The sequence below is a fragment of the Triticum aestivum genome, chromosome 5A (genome assembly GCF_018294505.1).
Source record: "Triticum aestivum cultivar Chinese Spring chromosome 5A, IWGSC CS RefSeq v2.1, whole genome shotgun sequence".
In the NCBI taxonomy this organism is placed as follows: Eukaryota; Viridiplantae; Streptophyta; class Magnoliopsida; order Poales; family Poaceae; genus Triticum; species Triticum aestivum.
The window spans coordinates 579,790,510-579,809,860 of NC_057806.1; the positions used below are offsets into that span (position 1 = coordinate 579,790,510).

At 43.4% G+C, this 19,351-nt stretch overlaps 1 protein-coding gene across 1 annotated transcript; it reads left to right on the plus strand.

Moving 5' to 3' along the window:
• The first annotated feature begins 1,184 nt into the window (after positions 1–1,184).
• On the plus strand, positions 1,185–18,825 carry LOC123104957 (deoxyhypusine synthase-like). Its single transcript, XM_044526909.1, has 7 exons — positions 1,185–1,467; positions 1,620–1,787; positions 3,170–3,388; positions 4,016–4,099; positions 15,926–16,031; positions 16,097–16,332; positions 18,547–18,825. Exons 1-7 carry the CDS (start codon positions 1,240–1,242, stop codon positions 18,622–18,624), a joined length of 1,119 nt encoding a protein of 372 aa, XP_044382844.1. The 5' UTR covers positions 1,185–1,239; the 3' UTR covers positions 18,625–18,825.
• Positions 18,826–19,351: the final 526 nt, after the last annotated feature.

Sequence of the window (19,351 nt, forward strand, 5' to 3'; positions counted from 1 at the left end):
GTGTCTTTTGTTCATGAGGGAAGACAAGCCAATACTGAGTAAATTAGTAAAGGCGGTTGCTTCCTTAGGTGTTGGCCGACATGTTCGGCTGGGCACTATTCCTGATATTATGTGTATCCCATGGAACATCTTGAATGAATAAATGGTCATGTTCTACTAAAAAAACATAACAAGAAGAATTAAAAAAACTATCAACTAGCACCAATCTCAATGCATAATGATCCAACGGGTGAAACACATAACTGAGATTTAGCATACCCATTTATACATATATATAATGCACACTTATATATACTTTTTTCTTCATAAAACTTCAAAATGGCCCTTTCAAAAGAAAAAACTTCAAAATACGTTTCCAGAAATTTAATAGTTTCATGGAGTTTGGGAGACTGGAGCCTATTTTACATTTCTAGACAATTCGCATCGTGATGAACTGATGATGCCCCAATCAGACAACATTTTTTTTTGAGTGATAATCTTTTTAGGGAATTATACAACAGCAGCCTCCAGCAAGGATCCTTGGTGGCGATCGGTGGCTGCAAATCTGCAACGCTGTACAAGGATCTGCAGGACGGGAGCGCGTGAGCGGCGCGGGCTTGCTGGTGGGGCGGCCAGACAGCGGATGGGGTTGCTGGCCATGACCCCACCATGAGGGCGATGTTCAGGGTGAACAGCAAGTCCAGGAAACCCATGTTAAACGTGTCTTTAGCCAATGATCATTAGTTGAGTGGTCTCTCGGATGGTTTTACCCCATTCCACAGGGGATCAAAACTGGATTTGACACCAATATATCTCGGTAAGGTGGATTATTTCTCGAGTGAGAGACAGCGTGTCACTCCACAACTAGAAACATGCGTGTAACTTCGCCACCAATTTGTAGCATCACTATTATTCTAATTCTGAGTAAAGTGCTCCCTCTGTATCACTAAGCGCTCTTATATTTCTTTACGGAGAGAGTAGAAGTTATGCAAATGTGTGTGTCTGTAAGTTGTTTTGTTCACTAACGTTTGCACGAGACCGACCGACATAGCACATGCAGGAGCATGCAGATCATGCATGATAACGACTTAGCCGGGCCCACCCACGTCTTCGCACGAAACACGTTTGAGCACTAGCATTTCTGTTTCGAATGGATAAGTAGGAGGAAGCGGAACCATAAGTAGGAGGAAGACCGCAAGGACACAGGCACACAGCCCCGCGGAACCAGATTCGCTTCCATTTTCAAAGGATCCGGCAGAGATGGGCAGCGATGGAGGCGGCGTCGGAGCAGGGTTCAACACGGACGCACTGGAGGGCGTGCGCGCCATCCTGCTGAAACCGTCCGAGTCCCTCGACGAGTCCACCACGATCGCCGGCCCCGACTTCAACGACGCCGGCCTCGGCCTTGCCGGGCTTCTCGGGTCGCTCGCCTCCACGGGTTTCCAGGCCTCCCACCTCGGCGACGCCATCGACGTCGTCAATCAGATGGTACACCCTCACTTGAGCATGTAACCTCTAGCTGTCCTCACTACATATGCATGCATGCTTCAGGAACTTGCTCTTTTCCAGAATCTCTGCTGATTTTGCTACTCCTTACATTTTTACAAACTCTTTCTCCATTGTGCTTGGCTATATTGAAGCTGGATTGGAGGCTGTCCCAGGAGAAGCCAAGCGTGGAGTGTGATGAGGCTGAACTTGACCCCAAGTACAGGGAATCTGTGAAGTGCAAGATATTCCTCGGTTTCACTTCAAACCTTGTGTCTTCTAGCATACGGGATGTCATACGGTTTCTGGTTAAACATCACATGGTGAATGCTCCAACTCTGTCTCACGTGTGCAACCCTGAAAACAAAACAGGTTCAAATATCATTTTAATCTCTACCTCTATCTCTACTACTTAAAAAGGAAGTAAGGTTCCCATTTCACCTTTGTCCAACCTTCCTTGTATGATAGTAAATCAACTTAATTTACTTACTTTTTGAACCAGTTACACTTTAGTTTACTTACCAAACATCGGATAAAAATATAAGGTAATTCATGAGCAGAATTTGATGATCATTGATTTACACAATCGCATTATTATAGACATGTAAATCACAAGCCGACGTACTAGAAGATTTATATTCTATAGCAATGCACGTGCATTGTTCTAGTTACCTAAATATATATACTCCCTCCGTAAAGAAATATAAGAGTGTTTTTAATTAAAATGATTTGTATTTCTTAAAGAATCTCTACTATATATATACTTAAAAAGAAAGTAAGGATCACATTTCACCTTTCTTCCCACCACCACTTCGTCCAACCTTCCTTGTATGATAATAAATCAACTTAATTTACTTACCTTATGAACCAGTTTCACTTTAGTTTACTTACCAAACATCGGATCGAAACATAAGTTAATTCATGGGCAAAATTTGATGATCAATTATTTACACAATCGCATTATTATAGACAGGTAAATCACAAGCCCATGTACTAGAATATTTATACCCCGTTTCAACGCACGTGCATTGTTCTAGCTAAATATATATACTCCCTCTGTAAAGAAATATAAGAGCGTTTTTAATTAAAATGATATGTATTTCTTAAAGAAATCATCGTTTAATTAAGAAACTGTATAGTAGAAGTATGACTAGTTGCCTTGAGATATTTGCTCCCGTTACTTTAACGCATTTACCAAATATACGGCGACACACATTCATTGTTGGTTACAGGAGATGTCTAGTCACCAACCAAGCATGTGGTGGCCAAGCTAAAAAGTTTGTTATCAAAGGTTGCTTGGTCACTAAATGCGATTCCCTCCATTTCAAATTACTTTGGATATTAGGTGTTGTTAAACATTTGACCCACAGTTACACTAGTAATAAGTAACTTTTGTGATCAAAAATCATAATTACAAATAAATAATTCTTTAGAATATGAATATAATGATACCAGTTTGATGTACATAAAGCATATACTAATAGATTAATTTGAAATATAGATAGCACTGCTTTTTAGAATTATTAATTGCTAGTAGTCACTGGTGACTAGCTTCCTAACCCACGGCTAATTATTTTCCAAAAAATGTGAAATGCCAAATTGCACATTGGCGCTTAGTCGCTTACTAACATCACTGAGTACATAGCCACTATTGACTAACTTCCTAGCCCATGGCTAATTATTTTCCAAAAAATGTGTTCTTTAGGTGGATGTTATTGTTACGAGTGCAGGGGGTATAGAGGAAGATCTCATTAAATGCCTTGGACCGACATACCGAGGTGATTTTTCTTTACCAGGAGCATTGTTGCGGTCGAAAGGACTGAACCGGATTGGAAATCTCTTGCTGCCCAATGATAACTACTGCAAGTTCGAGGAATGGATCATGCCAGTCCTTGACCAGATGCTACTAGAACAATCTACTAAGGTAGCTTCCATTTGAATTTTGTTTCATATGATATGTACTATAGCAATCAAAATGCCCCAATAAAAGGGTCGTGGTGACGATCCCTTGTGTGTGTCATGGCTCATTGATGGTGCGCATAGAATGCACAAATTAGATGCATAGTTGATAATTTGCAGAAGATGCATGAATAGGAGTAGGCTACTCACATGATTGCGCCATTTCATGGTAGTGCATGAGAGTGCTTCATGGTCATCGTGAAGAAAATTACCAATTGTGCAAAGTTCGTAATTTGCAAAATGTTTCACAATCGTACATGATGTGGTGCTTCATAATCTTTGTTATAAGTTCATTGCATGAATTTCCTTACTTTCAGATGTATGCATAACCCATGTCACTTATGACGACCACCGCATAACTTTCTAGCAAATATATGGATGGAAAGACTATGAGGTGTTGTCAAAACAAATGTGTGATCTAGCTTTAATTATTGCACAAACTGCTGAAATCAACATAGAGATGGTTGCACGTTAGTTGATATTTGATGTTCTCTAAGTTAAACCATCATTTTCTAAAATGTGAATTCATTGATAGAACTTCTATGTCGGTCTTTATATTTCTGTTAGTTGATGAGTTTCTTGTTAACTGCAGAATGTCTGGACACCATCAAAGGTGATTGGTCGTCTTGGTAAAGAAATAAATGATGAAAGCTCCTACCTTTATTGGGCGCACAAGGTAACATGATTTTGAATAAACCTTAGATTCTTAGAAACTATCATAGACGTGCATAAATGTCGATTGTATTTTAGAAGCACGTAAATAGCTAGTTTGCGTAGGCAATGAGACGGGAAGTAGACTACAGCGCAACCTTTGGCAACCACTACCATGTTATCCCACTGTTATCACAAAAATGATGCGAGAGTGCATGACTGGGTCGAATGTTGTTGGCGAACGCAGTAATTTCAAAAAAATTCCTACGCACACGCAAGATCCATCTAGGTGATGCATAGCAACAGAGGGGAGAGTGTTGTCCATGTACCCTCGTAGACCGTAAGCGGAAGCGTTATGACAAGGCGGTTGATTTAGTCATATGTCTTCACGATCCGACCGATCCTAGCACCGAAGATACGACACCTCCGCGATCTGCACACGTTCAGCTCGGTGACGTCCCACGAACTCTAGATCCAGCTGAGTGTCGAGGGCGAGCTTCGTCAGCACGACGGCGTGATGACGGTGATGATGAAGTTACCAACGCAGGGCTTCGCCTAAGCACTACAACGATATGACCAAGGTGGAAATCTGTGGAGGGGGGCACCACACACGGCTAAGAGATCAACTTGTGTGTCTATGGGGTGCCCCCCTCCCCCGTATATAAAGGAGTGGAGGAGGGGGAGGGCCGGCCCTCTATGGCGCGCCCAAGAGGCGAGTCCTACTCCCGGTGGGAGTAGGGTTCCCCCTTTCCCTTGTTGGAGTAGGAGAGAAGGAAGGGGGGCCGCGCCCCCACCCAATTCGGATTGGGCTAGGGGGGCGCCCTCCACCTTGGCCTTCCTGTTCTCTCTTCCACCAAGGCCCAATAAGGCCCATATACTTCCCGGGGGGTTCCGGTAACCCCCCGGTACTCCAGTAAATGCCCGAACTCACCCGGAACCATTCCGATGTCCAGACATAGCCTTCCAATATATCGATCTTTATGTATCGACCATTCTGAGACTCCTCGTCATGTCCATGATCATATCCGGGACTCCGAACTACCTTTGGTACATCAAAACACATAAACTCATAATACCGATCATCACCGGACATTAAGCGTGCGGACCCTACGGGTTCGAGAACTATGTAGACATGACCGAGACTCATCTCCGGTCAATAACCAATAGCGGAACCTGGATGCTCATATTGGTTCCTACATATTCTACAAAGATCTTTGTCAGTCAAACCGCAAAGATCTTTATCGGTCAAATCGCATAACAACATGTGTTGTTCCCTTTGTCATCGGTATGTTACTTGCCCGAGGTTTGATCGTCGGTATCTCAATACCTAGTTCAATCTCGTTACCGGCAAGTCTCTTTACTTGTTCTGTAATGCAACATCTCGTAACTAACTCATTAGTCACATTGCTTGCAAGGCTTATAGTGATGTGCATTACCGAGAGGGCCCAGAGATACCTCTCCGGTACACGGAGTGACAAATACTAATCTCGATCTATGCCAACTCAACCAACACCATTGGAGACACCTGTAGAGCATCTTTATAGTCACCCAGTTACGTTGTGACGTTTCATAGCACACTAAGTATTCCTCCGGTATTCGGGAGTTGCATAATCTCATAGTCATAGGAACATGTATAAGTTATGGAGAAAGCAATAGCAGTAAACTAAACGATCAAAGTGTTAAGATAACGGATGGGTCAAGTCAATCACATAATTCTCTAATGATGTGATTGTTGGAAATATGCCCTAGAGGCAATAATAAAAGTATTATTATTATATTTCCTTGTTCATGATAATTGTCTTTTATTCATGCTATAACTGTATTATCCGGAAATCGTAATACACGTGTGAATACATAGACCACAATATGTCCCTAGTGAGCCTCTAGTTGACTAGCTCGTTGTGATCAACAGATAGTCATGGTTTCCTGGCTATGGACATTGGATGTCGTTGATAACGGGATCACATCATTAGGAGAATGATGTGATGGACAAGACCCAATCCTAAGCCTAGCACAAAAGGTCGTGTAGTTCGTTTGCTAGAGCTTTGCCAATGTCAAGTATCTCTTCCTTTGACCATGAGAGCGTGTAACTCCTGGATACCATAGGAGTGCTTTGGGTGTATCAAACGTCACAACGTAACTGGGTGACTATAAAGGTGCACTACAGGTATCTCCGAAAGTATCTATTGTTTTATGCGGATCGAGACTGGGATTTGTCACTCCGTGTAAACGGAGAGGTATCTCTGGGCCCACTCGGTAGGACATCATCATATGCGCAATGTGACCAAGGAGTTGATCACGGGATGATGTGTTACGGAACGAGTAAAGAGACTTGCCGGTAACGAGATTGAACAAGGTATTGGATACCGACGATCGAATCTCGGGCAAGTAACATACCGATAGACAAAGGGAATTGAATACGGGATTGATAAAGTCCTTGACATCGTGGTTCATCCGATGAGATCATCGTGGAACATGTGGGAGCCATCATGGGTATCCAGATCCCGCTGTTGGTTATTGACCGGAGAACGTCTCGGTCATGTCTCCATGTCTCCCGAACCCGTAGGGTCTACACACTTAAGGTTCGATGACGCTAGGGTTATAAAGGAAGTTTGTATGTGGTTACCGAATGTTGTTTGGAGTCCCGGATGAGATCCCGGACGTCACGAGGAGTTCCGGAATGGTCCGTAGGTAAAGATTTATATATGGGAAGTCCTGTTTTGGTCACCGGAAAAGTTTCGGGCGATATCGGTAATGTACTGGGACCACCGGGAGGGTCCCGGGGGTCCACCAAGTGGGGCCACCTGCCCCAGAAGGTTGCGTGGGCCAAGTGTGGGAGGGGACCAGCCCCTAGGAGGGCTGGTGCGCCCCCCACAAGGGTGCAAGGTGCAAGGGAGAGTGGGAGGGGGCAAACCCTAGTCCAGATGGGCCTTAAGGCCCATAATGGTGCGCCTCCCTCTCCTCTCCCCCCTTGGCCGCCTCCCCTTTGCCATCTAGGGCTGGCCACACCCCTTGGGGGTGGGAAACCCTAAAGGGGGCGCAGCCCCCCCTCTCCCCTATATATAGTGAGGCCTAGGGCTGCCCATAAGACATGAGTTCTCTCCCTCTTGGTGCAGCCCTATCTCTCTCCCTACTCCTCCTCTCCCGTGGTGCTTGGCGAAGCCCTGCTGGATTGCCACGCTCCTCCACCACCACCACGCCGTTGTGCTGCTGTTGGATGGAGTCTTCCTCAACCTCTCCCTCTCTCCTTGCTGGATCAAGGCGTGGGAGACGTCACCGGGTTGTACGTGTGTTGAACGTGGAGGTGCCGTGCGTTCGGCACTTGATCATCGGTGATCTGAATCACGACGAGTACGACTCCATCAACCCCGTTCACTTGAACGCTTCCGCTTAGCGATCTACAAGGGTATGTAGATGCACTCTCCTTCTACTCGTAGCTGGTTTCTCCATAGATAGATCTTGGTGACACGTAGGAAAATTTTGAATTTCTGCTACGTTCCCCAACAGTGGTATCAGAGCCAGGTTTATTGCATAGATTCTTTGCACGAGTAGAACACAAAGTAGTTGTGGGCGTTGATGTTGTTCAATATGCTTACCGTTACTAGTCCAATCTTGTTTCGACAGTATTGTGGGATGAAGCGGCCCGGACCGACCTTACACGTACTCTTACGTGAGACAGGTTCCACCGATTGACATGCACTTGGTGCATAAGGTGGCTAGCGGGTGCCAGTCTCTCCCACTTTAGTCGGAACGGATTCGATGAAAAGGGTCCTTATGAAGGGTAAATAGCAATTGGCATATCACGTTGTGGTTTTGCGTAGGTAAGAAACGTTCTTGCTAGAAACCCATAGCAGCCACGTAAAACATGCAAACAACAATTAGAGGATGTCTAACTTGTTTTTGCAGGGTATGCTTTGTGATGTGATATGGCCAACAAGAATGTGATGAATATATGTGATGTATGAGATTGATCATGTTCTTGTAATAGGAATCACGACTTGCATGTCGATGAGTATGACAACCGGCAGGAGCCATAGGAGTTGTCTTTATTTATTGTATGACCTGCGTGTCATTGAAGAACGCCATGTAAACTACTTTACTTTATTGCTAAACGCATTAGTCATAGAAGTAGAAGTAGTCGTTGGCGTGACAACTTCATGAAGACACGATGATGGAGATCATGGTGTCGTGCCGGTGACGATGATGATCATGGAGCCCCGAAGATGAAGATCAAAAGGAGCAAAATGATATTGGCCATATCATGTCACTATTTGATTGCATGTGATGTTTATCATGTTTATGCATCTTGTTTGCTTAGGACGACGGTAGTAAATAAGATGATCCCTTACAAAATTTCAAGAAGTGTTCTCCCCTAACTGTGCACCATTGCTACAGTTCGTCGCTTCTAAGCACCACGTGATGATCGGGTGTGATGGATTCTTACGTTCACATACAACGGGTGTAAGACAGTTTTACACAGTGAAAACACTTAGGGTTAACTTGACGAGCCTAGCATGTGCAGACATGGCCTCGGAACATGGAGACCGAAAGGTCGAGCATGAGTCGTATAGTAGATACGATCAACATGAAGATGTTCACCGATGATGACTAGTCCGTCTCACGTGATGATCGGACACGGCCTAGTTGACTCGGATCATGTGATCACTTAGATGACCAGAGGGATGTCTATCTAAGTAGGAGTTCATAAGATGAACTTAATTATCCTGAACATAGTCAAAAGACCTTTTGCAATTATGTCGTAGCTCACGCTATAGTTCTACTGTCTAGATATGTTCCTAGAGAAAATATAGTTGAAAGTTGATAGTAGCAATTATGCGGACAGTAGAAAGCTTATGTCCTTAATGCACTGCTCAGTGTGCTGAATCCCAAACGTCGTTTGTGGATGTTTCGAACATCGAACATACACGTTTTGATAACTACGTGATAGTTCAGTTAAATGGTTTAAGTAGAGGCACCAAAGACGTTTTCGAAACGTCGCGGAACATATGAGATGTTTCGAGGGCTGAAATTGGGATTTCAGGCTCGTGCTCATGTCAAGAGGTATAAGACCTCCGACGATTTTCTTAGCCTGCAAACTAAGGGAGAAAAGCTCAATCGTTGAGCTTGTGCTCAGATTGTCTGAGTGCAACAATCACTTGAATCGAGTGGGAGTTGATCTTCCAAATGAGATAGTGATGTTTCTCCAAAGTCATTGCCACCAAGCTGCTAGAGCTTCGTGATGAACTATAACATATCAGGGATAGATATGATGATCCTTGAAATATTCATGATGTTTGACACCGCGAAAGTAGAAATCAAGAAGGAGCATCAATTGTTGATGGTTGGTGAAACCACTAGTTTCAAGAAGGGCAAGGGAACAAAGGGATACTTCATGAAACGGCAATTCAGCCGCTGCTCAAGTGAAGAAACCCAAGGTTGAACCCAAACCCGAGACTAAGTGCTTCTGTAATAAGGGGAACAACCACTGGAGCAGCATTACCCTAGATACTTGGTAGATGAGAAGGCTGGCAAGGTCGATAGAAGTATATTGGATATACATTATGTTAATGTGTACTTTACTAGTACTCCTAGTAGCACCAGGGTATTAGATACCGGTTCGGTTGCTAAGTGTTAGTAACTCGAAATAAAAGCTACGGAATGAAACGGAGACTAGCTAAAGGTGAGCTGACGATATGTGTTGGAAGTGTTTCCAAGTTTGATGTGATCTAACATCGCACGCTCCCTCTACCATCAAGATTAGTATTAAACCTGAATAAGTGCTCTTGCACCTAAAGGAATGGTTTATTGAATCTTGATCGTAGGGATACACATTTTCATGCCAAAAGATATAAGATAGTGATGATAGTACCACTTACTTGTGGCACTGCCATGTAAGTCATAATGGTATAAAACGCATGAAGAAGCTCCATGTTGATGGATCTTTGGACTCACTCATTTTTGAAAAGTTTGAGACATGCGAACCATGTCTATTGGTGTATACGCATGAAGAAACTCCATGCAGATGGATCGTTTAGACTCACTTGATTTTGGATCACTTGAGATATGCAAATCATACCACATGGACAAGATAACTGAAAAGCCTCGGTTTCAGTAAAGTGGAACAAGATAGCAACTCGTTGGAAGTAACACATTTTGATGTGTGCAGTCCAATGAGTGATGAGGCATGCAGTGAATATCGTTATGTTCTTACTTCACAGATGATTTGAGTAGATGTTGAGTATATTTACTTGATGAATCACGAGTCTGAATTATTGAAAGGTTCAAGTAATTCAGTGTGAAGTTGGAAGATCGTCGTGATAAGAGGATAAAAATATCTATGATATGATCATAGAGATGAATATCTGAGTTACGAGTTTTGACACACAATTAAGACATTGTGGAAATTGTTTCGCAATTAATACCGCCTGGAACACCATAGTATGATGGTGTGTCCGAACATCATAGTTGCACCCTATTGGATATGGTGCGTACCATGATGTCTCTTATCGAATTACCACTATCGTTCATGGGTTAGGCATTAGAGACAACCACATTCACTTTAAATAGGGCACCACATAATTCCGTTGAGATGACACCGTATGAATTATGGTTTAGAGAAACCTAAGTTGTCGTTTCTTGAAAGTTTGGGGCTGCGACGCTTATGTGGAAAAGTTTCAGGATTGATAAGCTCGAACCCAAAGCGGATAAAATGCATCTTCATAGGACGCCCAAAACAGTTGGGTATACCTCCTCAGATCCGAAAGCAATAAGGGGTTGTTTCAAGAATCAGGTCCTTTCTCGAGGAAAAATTTCTCTCGAAAGAATTGAGTGGGAGGATGGTGGAAACTTGATGAGGTTATTGAACCGTCTCTTCAACTAGTGTGTGGCAGGGCACAGGAAGTTGTTCCTGTGGCACCTACACCAATTGAAGTGGAAGCTTATGATAGTGATCATGAAGCTTCGGATCAAGTCACTACCGAACCTCGTAGGACGACAAGGACACGTACTACTTCGGAGTGGTAAGGTGATCCTGTCTTGAAGGTCATGTTGCTAGACAACAATGAACCTACGAGCTATGGAGAAGCGATGGTGGGCCCGAATTCCGACAAATGGTTAGAAGCCATGAAATCCGAGATAGTATCCATATATCAGAACAAAGCATGGACTTTGATGGACTTGCCCGATGATCGGCAATCCATTGAGATAAATGGATCTTTTAAGAAGAAGACGGATGCAGATGGTAATGTCACCATCTATGAAGCACGACTTGTGGCGAAGAGTTTTTCACAAGTTCAAGGAGTTGACTACGATGAGATTTTCTCATCCGTAGCGATGCTTAAGTCCGTCGGATTCATGTTAGCACTAGCCGCATTTATGAAATCTGGCCGATGGATATCAAAACAAGTTTCCTTACCAGTTTTCATAAGGAAAGGTTGTATGCAATACAATCAGAAAAGTTTTGTCGATCCTAAGGATGCTAAAAGGTATGCTAGCTCCAGCGATCCTTCTGAGGACTGGAGTAAGCATCTCGGAGTTGGAATGTATGCTTTGATGAGATGATCAAAGATTTTGGGTGTATACAAAGTTTATGAGAAACTGGTATTTCCAAAGAAGTGAGTGGGAGCACTATAGAATTTCTGATAAGTATATGTTATTGACATATTATGGATCAGAAATGACGTAGAATTTCTGGAAAGCATATAGGGTTATTTGGAAAGTGTTTTTCAATAGGAAACCTGGATTAAGCTACTTGAACATTGAGCATCAAGATCTATAAGGATAGATCAAAATGCTTAATAATACTTTCAAATGAGCACATACCTTGACATGATCTTGAAGGTGTTCAAGATGGACCAGTCAAAGAAGGAGTTCTTGCCTGAGTTGTAAGGTACGAAGTTAAGACTTAAAGCTCGACCACGGCAGAATAGAGAGAAAGGACGAAGGTCGTCCCCTATGCTTAAGACGTAGGCTCTTCAGTATGCTATGCTGTGTACCGCACCTGAAGTGTGCCTTGCCATGAGTCAGTCAAGGGGTACAAGAGTGATCCATGAATAGATCACAGGACAGCGGTCAAAGTTATCCTTAGTAACTAGTGGACTAAGGAATTTTCTCGGTTATGGAGGTGATAAAGAGTTCGACGTAAAGAGTTACGACGATGCAAGCTTAACACCTATCCGGATAGCTCTGAGTAGAGATACTGGATACGTATAATGAAGCAACAATTAGAATAGCTCCAAGTAGAACAGTTATTTGGAATAGCTCCAAATAGAGCGTGGTAGCTGCATCTAGGAGATGACATAGAGATTTGTAAAGCACACACGGATCTGAAAGGTTCAGACCCGTTGACTAAAACCTCTCTCACAAGCAACATGATCAAACATAAAACTCATTGAGTGTTAATCACATAGTGATGTGAACTAGACTACTGACTCTAGTAAACTCTTGGGTATTAGTCACATGGCGATGTGACCTGTGAGTGTTAATCACATGGCGATGTGAACTAGATTATTGACTCTAGTGCAAGTGGGAGACTGTTGGAAATATGCCCTAGAGGCAATAATAAAAGTATTATTATTATATTTCCTTGTTCATGATAATTGTCTTTTATTCATGCTATAACTGTATTATCCGGAAATCGTAATACACGTGTGAATACATAGACCACAATATGTCCCTAGTGAGCCTCTAGTTGACTAGCTCGTTGTGATCAACAGATAGTCATGGTTTCCTGGCTATGGACATTGGATGTCGTTGATAACGGGATCACATCATTAGGAGAATGATGTGATGGACAAGACCCAATCCTAAGCCTAGCACAAAAGGTCGTGTAGTTCGTTTGCTAGAGCTTTGCCAATGTCAAGTATCTCTTCCTTTGACCATGAGAGCGTGTAACTCCTGGATACCGTAGGAGTACTTTGGGTGTATCAAACGTCACAACACAACTGGGTGACTATAAAGGTGCACTACAGGTATCTCCGAAAGTATCTATTGTTTTATGCGGATCGAGACTGGGATTTGTCACTCCGTGTAAACGGAGAGGTATCTCTGGGCCCACTCGGTAGGACATCATCATATGCGCAATGTGACCAAGGAGTTGATCACGGGATGATGTGTTACGGAACGAGTAAAGAGACTTGCCGGTAACGAGATTGAACAAGGTATTGGATACCGACGATCGAATCTCGGGCAAGTAACATACCGATAGACAAAGGGAATTGAATACGGGATTGATAAAGTCCTTGACATCGTGGTTCATCCGATGAGATCATCGTGGAACATGTGGGAGCCATCATGGGTATCCAGATCCCGCTGTTGGTTATTGGCCGGAGAACGTCTCGGTCATGTCTGCATGTCTCCCGAACCCGTAGGGTCTACACACTTAAGGTTCGATGACGCTAGGGTTATAAAGGAAGTTTGTATGTGGTTACCGAATGTTGTTCGGAGTCCCGGATGAGATCCCGGACGTCACGAGGAGTTCCAGAATGGTCCGGAGGTAAAGATTTATATATGGGAAGTCCTGTTTTGGTCACCGGAAAAGTTTTGGGCGATATCGGTAATGTACCGGGACCACCGGGAGGGTCCCGGGGGTCCACCAAGTGGGGCCACCTGCCCCATAAGGTTGCGTGGGCCAAGTGTGGGAGGGGACCAGCCCCTAGGAGGGCTGGTGCTCCCCCCACAAGGGTGCAAGGCGCAAGGGAGAGTGGGAGGGGGCAAACCCTAGTCCAGATGGGCCTTAAGGCCCATAATGGTGCGCCTCCCTCTCCTCTCCCCCCTTGGCCGCCTTCCCTTTGCCATCTAGGGCTGGCCGCACCCCTTGGGGGTGGGAAACCCTAAAGGGGGCGCAGCCCCCCCCTCTCCCCTATATATAGTGAGGCCTAGGGCTGCCCATAAGACATGAGTTCTCTCCCTCTTGGTGCAGCCCTATCTCTCTCCCTACTCCTCCTCTCCCGTGGTACTTGGCGAAGCCCTGCTGGATTGCCACGCTCCTCCACCACCACCACGCCGTTGTGCTTCTGTTGGATGGAGTCTTCCTCAACCTCTCCCTCTCTCCTTGCTGGATCAAGGCGTGGGAGACGTCACCGGGTTGTACGTGTGTTGAACGTGGAGGTGCCGTGCGTTCGGCACTTGATCATCGGTGATCTGAATCACGACGAGTACGACTCCATCAACCCCGTTCACTTGAACGCTTCCGCTTAGCGATCTACAAGGGTATGTAGATGCACTCTCCTTCTACTCGTAGTTGGTTTCTCCATAGATAGATCTTGGTGACACGTAGGAAAATTTTGAATTTCTGCTACGTTCCCCAACAATGATCCCGTTCATCAAATGACAACTCTTTGTCCATGGCTAGGAAAATTAATCATCTTTGATTAACGAGCTAGTCAAGTAGAGGCATACTAGTGACACTCTGTTTTGTCTATGTATTCACACATGTACTAAGTTTCCAGTTAATATAATTTTAGCATGAATAATAAATATTTATCATGATATAAGAAAATATAAATAACAACTTTATTATTGCCTCTATGGCATATTTCCTTCAAATGTCAGTGTGTAGTGGCCCCAAGCCCTTGTTCATATTGTGAGGTGTTTAGGAAATCTTGCCAAAGAAAATGAACGTGATTGTGTTTTTTAGGTTTTAGCTTGTGTGCCCCCAACACTCACAAGACCCCATTAGGTAATCCCATTTTCAAGAAAATGCATGACCCTCTAAATTTTTTTCGGTGCGTGCAAACCCTCAACATCATCAATTATTATTTTATCAATAAATAATTCAACTAAAATGGAACAGCAGGAGGAACTATAACTTCACCCTCCATTTACTACTAGGTTTGCTACTGATGATATGGAAATGTGTGCTGTGTGATGTGTGTGTGTGTGTGTGTCAGGAGGGGGTATTATTCTCATATATTCTAATCTTGTTCTCAATAATTTATTGATATGAAGTCCCACAACAATGCGTGAGGTTTTAGCATATTTCTTTTAACATACACCTCAACAAGTCACCATGCATGGGAGAAGGGCCATCTCAACATGCAATCATACGTGAAAAAAATTCTCATCTCAACATTCAATCATGTATGAGAAAACACTACTTATATTCAATAAATAATTACAACTGCACAGTAATAAAATATAATAAATATATCTACTTTTAGTTTTAGTTTTCATAGATACTAAATATATTGAAACAAATTCTTGCAGCAACACACAAGGTATCATCTAGATATAGCAATTCTTGCAGCAATACAATGCCACCTCAACATACAACCATGCATGAGAAGGATCCACCTCAACATTCCGCCATGCATGGAAAAAGGCTCCATTTGATTATGCCACTTATATTCAATAAATAGTTTACAGTTATATGATAATCAAACACAATAGATTATATGTTTTTCCAGTTTCAATTCTCACATTATTAATCCAAAAATTCATGTTCCATACAACCAAGTATCACTGAAATTTATTGCAACTAGTTCCCGCAAAAACACATGATGTATCATTTAGTTTGATGAAAACTTCTAACAAGTGTGTGGGCCAAATACATGGTACAACCTGAATCACACAAGGAGGTGCTTATCCACTCACCATCGGCTTAATCAATCTTTATAATTCCCATTGAGGAAGAATGAATCCTAAACATGGGAACAATTGCTATTCTTGAACGCACTATTATTTTCTCAAAGTCTAGGCGTGGTTGATTGACTCTTACTTTATTGTGTCTTTCACTTTATTCCTTAGAGAATATGTTTTGCATTATATTTTGTGTGTGTCTTTGAATCTTTGTTTCAAAGGCAATTGTGCAAGGACTGAAGTTATATATTGTTGACTCTTTAAACTTGACCAGAACAATATTCCTGTATATTGCCCAGCATTGACCGATGGATCAATTGGAGACATGTTGTTTTGCCACGCTGTTCATAATCCTGGTCTTATTATCGACATTGTACAAGGTAAATTGTGTTGTAATTACTTCACTTACTTCATTTGTGATTTAAAATGCTTGAATGTTTTGCAGATGTAAGGCTGATGAATGATGAAGCTATTCATGCCACCCCAAGGAAGACAGGGGTTATAATTCTTGGTGGAGGCCTCCCAAAGCATCATATATGCAATGCAAATATGCTTCGCAATGGTGCAGATTATGCCGTATATATCAACACGGCTCAAGAGTTTGATGGTAGTGATTCAGGAGCGCATCCTGATGAAGCAGTTTCATGGGGAAAGATTAAGGGTTCGGCAGAACCTGTAAAGGTATATACATGTTGAAAAAATAAGTCAGTTTTGAATTAATTAGTCTAAAGTAATATCAAGATAGCAGCACTGGCAATATTTTTTTTTGAAATGGAACACCTTGCATTCCATAAATCACCATGGACCAGCCAAATCGGCGGTCACCGCATCGGATACAACTCTAGGGAGGTCTACCGACCACACTTGGTAGTCGGCATTGACATTCCGCCTACCAATAGCCGCAAGCTCATGGGCAGGAACATTACACACACGAGGACAGTAGGAAACATTCCAATCAATAAAACCAATCTGGAGAAGGTATTTGATCTCACGGAATAGGGTGCCCAGGTTAGATCGGTCGAGAGCAGTCGTCGTTGCAACTTGCTGGATCCCGATGCAGTCTGTCTCAAAAATGACTCGTCCCATATCCTGACTTTTAGCTAGCTTAATTGCATGAAGCAGGGCACATGCCTCCGCGTGTAGGGCCTCGCCCATATGTGAAAGTCTTCCTGCCGCGGCAAGGATCACCTCACCTTTGTGATCCCGAGCGATGCATCCCCAACCCGCGAGTCCAGTCCCCAGATCAAAAGATCCATCCAAATTGATCTTGACTACGTCGGTGGTCGGGCGGATCCAGCTGGGTTTTGGTTTAGGATTGCTCTGACCTTGCTCTCCACAATATAGGCGCCATTCTGCAATGTGCTTTGACAACATGAAGGCGAACTCCTGGATCATAGCCCTCTGGTCGTTGTGGTTTGCCTTGTTTCGCTCCGTCCACCACATCCACAGCAGGCATATAGTATGTAGTTTCTCGTCCTCCGGCAAGGAAACAATAAGGTTCAGGAGTTGGCGAGGTGATTGGCATGGTAATAGCTTCTGCCGTGTCTGTTCTAACCCGCACGCCTTCCACATCTTCTTCACTTCCTTGCAGCGAAGGAACAGGTGGCCTCCGTCCTCCTGTAGCCGGTGGCATACCACACAGTCCGTCTCCAGTTGCACGCCAATTTTCTCCACATTCCGCAGAAGAGGATGACTGTTATGGGCCAGTCTCCACATAAAGTGATGGATCTTTCCGGGGCATCGTATCTTCCACAGCTGTTGCCACATTCTTCTGTCCTCCTCTCCCCCAACTGACTTTCCCCACGCGGGCTCGATCGTTGTCTCTGGAGCATGTCAGTATAAACCTTGTATGCCGATCTTACCGAGAACAGCCCCTTGTTGTCAAATTGCCAGGCCACAAAGTCCTCATGGTGCTCAAAGATAGGGATCTTTAGGATTATTTCTGCATCCATCGCGCTGGCAATATTAATCACATATGAGAAACTAGACATTCACGTTTATATAGAATAGTAAACTAGCACATCCGCCAAATTTTAACTAATAAGAAACTACATGAAGGAACAAAGGAGATTAGAACACATACGTTGGTAGAAATGATCGTGTCATTCAAGGTGTCACCAAACCATTGAGTTGAAGATCTCGTAGTAGAAGTAGTTGGTCAAATGAGAGCAGCTGCCCCTTAGATGGCCAGGTGCAGTTCTAGTGGCATGCGTTCTGGCGCTGCTATCGATGCAGTTCTCAAGATGGGGAAGGCAAGAGCAACACATCAAAAAGGCAGCAATAATAGTGCTGCATTCACGGGGATGCACTCAGCTAGGATGTGGGAGGGATAATCACAATTGGATTGGTAACTAACCCACTCCGTGAATCAATCGGATCAATCATTACCCCCATTAACTTAGCTTTGTGTGGCGAGGCAAGCGAGTGAGTGAGCGAGCATGTTATAGTCCAATGTTCTCATGTTTTAGGAAGGTATAAGAAAGAACCCTTTATTTGTTGGCCTTCTCTTAGCTACCACCACACAATGTGGGACCAAACTTCACACATGCTATGCAACCACAAATGTGCCTTTGAAAATTTTGCATGAATTATTACGTAACATGGTCCCAAACCTATATGTTCCAACTAATATGTACCAACACAAGTTTCACATGGTTTTGTTTTTATATTTTACATAGTACTAGACTCTAGTTACTGAAATGTTTCATAGGTGCATCGACAATGACGCACATCGAGGCATTGCCTTGAACTACCTTCAATATATTTTTTGCATTGTAGAATACTGCAGCTTTAGAGTCTATGCACTTCTATGAGACATACTGGTGCTATGCAATGATGCCATGCAACCTATTTGATTATTAGTACAATATAACATTTGAGCTTTTGGAAATGCAGGTTCATTGCGATGCGACTATCGCTTTTCCCTTACTTGTTGCTGCAACATTTGCACGTAAGTTTCATGGTGCATCTTGAACCAAATGGCGTTGAAATAAGGAACCTTGAATTGTTTTGTTATTCATTTCCAACACCATTGCTATGTAATCTTACATCCTTTTTTCATTGTCACATGAGGTTCCCGTCGTATGTTTCAGTGAGACTGTACATGGTGTCCAAACTAATGGTTTCTGTGTGTGTCCTTATTTATCTGGTTACTTGACTGGAATTTGAGTTTAACACTATCACAGAGAACATCATACGTGAAAAATATTTCCTCACCTATGGTTGTCTGGACAGTCGCTAGATCTGTTTCCGCAGTACTCTCGTGAAAAATATTTCCTCACCTATGGTTGTCTGGACAGTCGCTAGATCTGTTTCCGCAGTACTCTCTTTAGGACCGCTTTATTTTATTTTTTTGAGTGCCTCTCAAAGCACGCTTTTTCCAAGCAGGCCGTGAACAAGGTTCATATATTTATTTTCAGAACGAAAAAAAGATGGTAACTCAGGTTGTTGCTGGTAGTCAGCGACTTCCATCAACATTTTTGCTCCACGCAGAGATGCTTTTCGTAGCTTGTTGTCCGGTTGGTTCCACGCTTGGGCGTCGAGGCTGTGAGGCACCTGCTCTTGGGCACCGGAGCATGGACATGGGTGGCCACCGTCTTCTCGCATGGATATGCCTCTGCGCATCTAGACCGACACCAAAGCCTTTGCGACCATGAGACTACTTGTACAGTGTTCAAGAATGGAGATGGAATTTTTTAAA

Excerpts from the sequence above, each read along its gene's own strand:
- LOC123104957 (XM_044526909.1), top strand. The coding sequence starts at position 1,240 with ATGGGCAGCGATGGAGGCGGCGTCGGAGCAGGGTTCAACACGGACGCA. Across the intron at positions 1,468-1,619 it reads TCGACGTCGTCAATCAGATG|CTGGATTGGAGGCTGTCCCA; the intron begins GTACACCCTCAC and ends GCTATATTGAAG. Across the intron at positions 4,100-15,925 it reads ACCTTTATTGGGCGCACAAG|AACAATATTCCTGTATATTG; the intron begins GTAACATGATTT and ends AAACTTGACCAG.